This window comes from Scyliorhinus torazame, chromosome 3 (assembly GCF_047496885.1).
Source record: "Scyliorhinus torazame isolate Kashiwa2021f chromosome 3, sScyTor2.1, whole genome shotgun sequence".
Taxonomy (NCBI): Eukaryota; Metazoa; Chordata; class Chondrichthyes; order Carcharhiniformes; family Scyliorhinidae; genus Scyliorhinus; species Scyliorhinus torazame.
The window spans coordinates 1,311,051-1,317,050 of NC_092709.1; the positions used below are offsets into that span (position 1 = coordinate 1,311,051).

Sequence of the window (6,000 nt, forward strand, 5' to 3'; positions counted from 1 at the left end):
TGCTGCAAAGTCTGTGACCAAAGGGACACTGATGGATTTACTGTGCTGTCTCAATCTTTGTTATTTTAGGTTACAGTTTCAAGTTTATTTTTCTTTTCTGTAATTTTTTCAGCTTATTGTTATACTTTTAAAGCACAAATAACGTACAAATATGAGTGGATCACCTCCGCCAGTCTCCATGGTCAGTTTTATCTTCCTGTTTCCTTTGGGATTGCCTCTATGCTTTTTTGAAATTATTCTATGATGTGTATTTTTATTATTGAATAGTCTGGTTGTGATTTCAGTCCCATGGGATTTAAATGAGGGAATCTTTAATCGTTTGAACTGAAATTTGCAGGTTTTAGCCGTGCATTTTGGACAATCTAAAAGTGGCATATTTGCTAATTTCGAGGTCGGTCACTTCAATAGGGAGGCCAGTTTTACATTTGCACTAATCATTTTACTGATCGTAGGAATAGAGGGGATTAAATGCAGATAGTGTACTAAATGCATTGTTGGCTTTCCTTCAGTTTGTAGGAGCTGCCTTGTGAAATATCTGGAAGAGAACAACACATGTCCTACCTGCAGGATTGTTATTCACCAGAGTCACCCACTGCAGTACATCGGGTGAGTATTAAACGCATGGCTATAACTGTAAGCCTTAACCGCGTCCCCTCACCTCACGCCCCCCTCACCGCGTCCCCTCACCGCGTCCCCTCGCCTCACGCCCTCACCGCGTCCCCTCACCGCGCCCCCTCACCGCGCCCCCTCACCGCGTCCCCTCGCCGCGTCCCCTCGCCGCGCCCCCCCCTCGCCGCGCCCCCCCTCGCCGCGCCCCCCCTCGCCGCGCCCCCCCCTCGCCGCCGCCCCCCCCCCCCCGCCGGCCCCCCCCCCCCCCCCCCCCCCCCCCCCCCCCGCCGGGCCCCCCGCCGGGCCCCCCCCCCCCTGCCGGGCCCCCCCCCCTCGCCGGGGCCCCCCCCCCCTCGCCGGGCCCCCCCCTCGCCGCGCCGCCCCCTCGCCGCGCGCCCCCTCGCCGCGCGCCCCCCTCACCGCATGCCCTAACCCACTGCAGTACATCGGGTGAGTATTAAACCCTAACCGTAAACCCTAACCCTAAATGTGCTCCAAATCAAACCAGGTCTGGAGAAATGCTAATCTTGATCTTGTTTTCAGATTTTCTTACAGTAGCCTTTTTGATCATTTTATGTGCACAACATACGTGAGCTGATTTTGTGCATCTTGAATATGTAATCTGTAATAAAATTACTGATGTGATAAGGAAGGTAAATCAACGAAAACAAACTTTCAAAAAAGCAGCTCAATAATACTGAAATCACTTGCCTGTGTTAGCAATGCAAACTGAGGTGTGTGTACTCGGAAAGGTGCCCCTTCCTCTTTCGGACATTGAAAGTAAGTCAGAAGCGACTAAAGATTGAATAAATTTACATCAAATACCTGTGCTCGGCTTTAGAGTTAGAAAAACTTAGAAACAAAATTGTATTGCCTACAGGGTAGGAAAGCTTAGGTGAAAACTTGCAGTGCAAAATGCTTCCCATTTAGTTGGTAGCTTTAGTTTAAGTGAGTCTTTTCCCCTTGTTGAATTCTGCTAGTTCAGGTCTCCACATTCATTCATACTGCCTTCTTGAACCGCTGCAGTCCCTGAGGTGTAGGTACACCCATTATGCTGTTAGGGAGGGAGTTCCAGGATGTTGCCCCAGCGTTAGTGAAGGAACAGTGATATATTTCCCAGTCAGGGTGGTGAGTGACTTGGAGGGGAACCTCCAGGTGGTGGGGTTCCCAGGTATCTGCTGCTCTTGTCCTTCTAGATGGTAGCGGTCGTAGTTTGGAAGGTGCTGTCTGAGGAACCTTGGTGAGTTACTTGGTGAGCGCAACTTGTGGATGGTACACACGGCTGCCACTGTTTGTCGGTGGTGGAGGGAGTGAATGTTTGTGGAAGGGGAAGAAATGAAGCGGGGCTGCTTTGTCCTGGATGGTGTTGAGCTTCTTGAGTGTTGTTGGAGCTGCACTCATCCAGGCAAGTGGAGAGTATTCCCTCACACTCCTGACTTGTGCCTTGTAGATGGTGGACAGGCTTTGGGGGGGTCAGGAGGTGAGTTACTCGCTGTACGATTCCTAGCTTAATATCCAGTGGGTGATCGGTCATGTCTTTTACTTTTATTTCCACCCTGCGTGGGAAGAATTTTTCATTCACTGTATTGCCCTCATGTTCTGTCTGTTAGAATCATTAGAATTTTTTGGCACAAAAGCTGGTCATTTGGCCCATTGATGGCTCTTGTGAGCGAGCTATCTGATTATTCACCGCGCCTGCACAGCTCCTTCACCCAGAGCCCTGCAAACGTGGGTCCTGAGTAATGAAATGGATTTCACCATCCTTTCAGCAACGTTTGTCTCTGGTTCTCTTGGCCATTATCTAAAATCTTTGTCCTCTAGTTACTGACCCCCTCGCAGAGGGAGCAGTTTCTCAACTTATTCTATCAAACACCTGAATTCAATCGTCCCTTAACTGTCGCTGCGCATAGGAGAACAATAATAAATTTGTTGTAATTGTCACTAGAGCTATAAACTTTACCATTCCAGCTTGAGGATATTTGGGATATCTTGGTGCTGAATGGAATGAACAGTGCAGCTTTGTGTAGACTCCAGTTTAATGAATAACATTAATGTATTAATCCTATTTTATCCTGTGTTTCCAAGACATGACCGCACAATGCAAGATATTGTCTACAAATTGGTGCCTGGTCTCCAAGAAGGTAAGTAACAAGCTTTTAATTTTCTCCGGCCTGATTTACTGTCCCTTGAACGGCAAAATATATTTAATTCTGATTCAGTCACTGTCCTCCCTAACCCCACCCTCTCCCGTCACTCGCCAATTCTGCCACGCCATGCAACTGTCCCTCACTCTCCCCATCCCCCTCCCCCACCCCCTCCCCCCTCCCCCTCCCCCTCCCCCTCCCCCTCCCCCTCCCCCACCCCCTCCCCCACCCCCTCCCCCACCCCCTCCCCCACCCCCTCCCCCACCCCCTCCCCCACCCCCTCCCCCACCCCCTCCCTCTCCCCCTCCCCCACCCTCTCCCCTTCCCCCTCCCCCACCCTCTCCCCTTCCCCCTCCCCCACCCTCTCCCCCTCCCCACACCCTCTCCCCCTCCCACACCCTCTCCCCCTCCCACACCCTCTCCCCCTCCCCCACCCTCTCCCCCTCCCCCACCCCCTCCCCCACCCCCTCCCCCTCCCCCACCCCCTCCCCCTCCCCCACCCCCTCCCCTCCCTCTCCCCCACGCTCTCCCCCACCCTCTCCCCCTCCCCCACCCTCTCGCCCTCCCCCTCCCCCACCCTCCCCCTCCCCCACCCTCTCGCCCCTCCCCCTCCCCCACCCTCTCGTCCTCCCCCTCCCCCACCCTCTCCCCCTCCCCCTCCCCACCCTCTCCCCCTCCCCACCCTCTCCCCCTCCCCACCCTCTCCCCCTCCCCACCCTCTCCCCCCTCCCCCACCCTCTCCCCCTCCCCCCACCCTCTCCCCCTCCCCCACCCTCTCCCCCTCCCCCACCCTCTCCCCCTCCCCCACCCTCTCCCCCTCCCCCACCTCCCTCCCCCACCCTCTCCCCCTCCCCCACCCTCTCCCCCTCCCCCTCCCCCCACCCTCTCCCCCACCCCGTCCCCCTCCCCCACCCCTCCCCCACCCTCTCCCTCTCCCCCCTCCCCCACCCTCTCCCCCTCCCCCTCCCACCCTCTCCCCTTCCCCCTCCCCCACCCTCTCCCCCTCCCACACCCTCTCCCCCACCCCCTCCCCCACCCCCTCCCCCACCCCCTCCCCCACCCCCTCCCCCACCCCCTCCCCCACCCCCTCCCCCACCCCCTCCCCCACCCCCTCCCCCACTCCCTCCCCCACCCCTCCCCCTCCCCTCCCCCACCCCCACCCCCTCCCCCACCCCCTCCCCCACCCCCTCCCCCACGCTCTCCCCCACCCTCTCGCCCTCCCCCACCCTCTCGCCCTCCCCACCCTCTCGCCCTCCCCCACCCTCTCGCCCTCCCCTCCCCCACCCTCTCGCCCTCCCCCTCCCCCACCCTCTCGCCCTCCCCTCCCCCTCCCCCACCCTCTGCCCCTCCCCACCCTCTCCCCCTCCCCACCCTCCCCACCCTCCCCACCCTCCCCACCCTCTCCCCCTCCCCACCCTCTCCCCCTCCCCACCCTCTCCCCCTCCCCCACCCTCTCCCCCTCCCCCACCCTCTCCCCCTCCCCCACCCTCTCCCCCTCCCCACCCTCTCCCCCTCCCCCACCCTCTCCCCCTCCCCCACCCTCTCCCCCTCCCCCACCCTCTCCCCCTCCCCCACCCTCTCCCCCTCCCCCACCCTCTCCCCCTCCCCCCACCCTCTCCCCCTCCCCCACCCTCCCCCTCCCCCACCCTCCCCCCTCCCCACCCTCCCCCCTCCCCCACCCTCCCCCCTCCCCCACCCTCCCCCCTCCCCCACCTCCTCCCCACCCCCCCCTCTCCCCCACCCTCTCCCCCTCCCCCACCCTCTCCCCCTCCCACCCTCTCCCCCTCCCCCACCCTCTCCCCCTCCCCCACCCTCTCCCTCTCCCCCTCTCCCACCCTCCCCCCCTCCCCCACCCTCCCCCCTCCCCCACCCTCCCCCCTCCCCCACCCTCCCTCCCACACCCTCTCCCCCTCCCTCCCCCCCACACCCTCTCCCCCTCCCCCACCTTCTCCCCTCCCCCACCTTCTCCCCCTCCCCCACCTTCTCCCCCCTCCCCCACCCTCTTCCCCTCCCCCACCCTCTTCCCCTCCCCCACCCTCTTCCCCTCTCCCACCCCTCTTCCCCTCTCCCCCCCCCTCTTCCCCCCCCCTCTTCCCCCCCACCCTCTTCCCCCCCACCCTCTTCCCCCCCCCACCCTCTTCCCCCCCCACCTCTACCCCCCCACCCTCTTCACCCCCCACCCTCTTCACCCCCCACCCTCTTCACCCCCCACCCTCTTCACCCCCCACCCTCTTCACCCCCCACCCCTCTTCACCCCCCACCCTCTTCACCCCCCACCCTCTTCACCCCCCACCCTCTTCACCCCCCCACCCTCTTCACCCCCCACCCTCTTCACCCCCACCCTCTTCACCCCCCCACCCTCTTCACCCCCCCACCCTCTTCACCCCCCCACCCTCTTCACCCCCCCCCCACCCTCTTCACCCCCCACCCTCTTCACCCCCCCCCACCCTCTTCACCCCCCCCCACCCTCTTCACCCCCCCCACCCTCTTCACCCCCCCACCCTCTTCACCCCCCCCCACCCTCTTCACCCCCCCCACCCTCTTCACCCCCCCCACCTCTTCACCCCCCCCCACCCTCTTCACCCCCCCACCCTCTTCCCCCCCCCCACCCTCTTCCCCCCCCACCCCTCTTCCCCCCCCACCCTCTTCCCCCCCCCACCCTCTTCCCCCCCCCACCCTCTACCCCCCCCCCCCACCCTCTTCCCCCCCCACCCTCTACCCCCCCCCCACCCTCTACCCCCCCACCCTCTACCCCCCCCACCCTCTACCCCCCCACCCTCTACCCCCCCACCCTCGACCCCCCACCCTCTACCCCCCACCCTCTACCCCCCACCCTCTACCCCCCACCCTCTACCCCCCACCCTCTACCCCCCACCCTCTACCCCCCACCCTCTACCCCCACCTCTACCCCCCAGCCTCTACCCCCCAGCCTCTACCCCCCAGCCTCTACCCCCCACCCTCTACCCCCCACCCTCTACCCTCCACCCTCTACCCTCCCACCCTCTACCCCCCACCCTCTACCCCCCACCCTCTACCCCCACCCTCTACCCCCACCCTCTACCCCCACCCTCTACCCCCACCTCTACCCCCCACCCTCTACCCCCCACCCTCTACCCCCCACCCTCTACCCCCCACCCTCTACCCCCCACCCTCTACCCCCCCACCCTCTACCCCCCCCACCCTCTACCACCCCCCACCCTCTACCACCCCCCCACCCTCTACCACCCCCCACCCTCTACCCCCCCCC

General features: G+C 62.7%; 1 protein-coding gene across 3 annotated transcripts in view; it reads left to right on the forward strand.

Moving 5' to 3' along the window:
• The window catches only part of LOC140408242 (polycomb group RING finger protein 3), a 942,343-nt gene that overhangs the window by 227,704 nt on the left and 708,639 nt on the right, over positions 1-6,000 (forward strand). For all 3 annotated transcript variants that reach the window (XM_072495182.1, XM_072495180.1, XM_072495183.1), the window contains exons 4-5: positions 510-606; positions 2,695-2,750. In XM_072495182.1, coding sequence (XP_072351283.1) covers positions 510-606; positions 2,695-2,750 — 153 coding nt within the window. The remainder of the gene's footprint in view (positions 1-509; positions 607-2,694; positions 2,751-6,000) is intronic.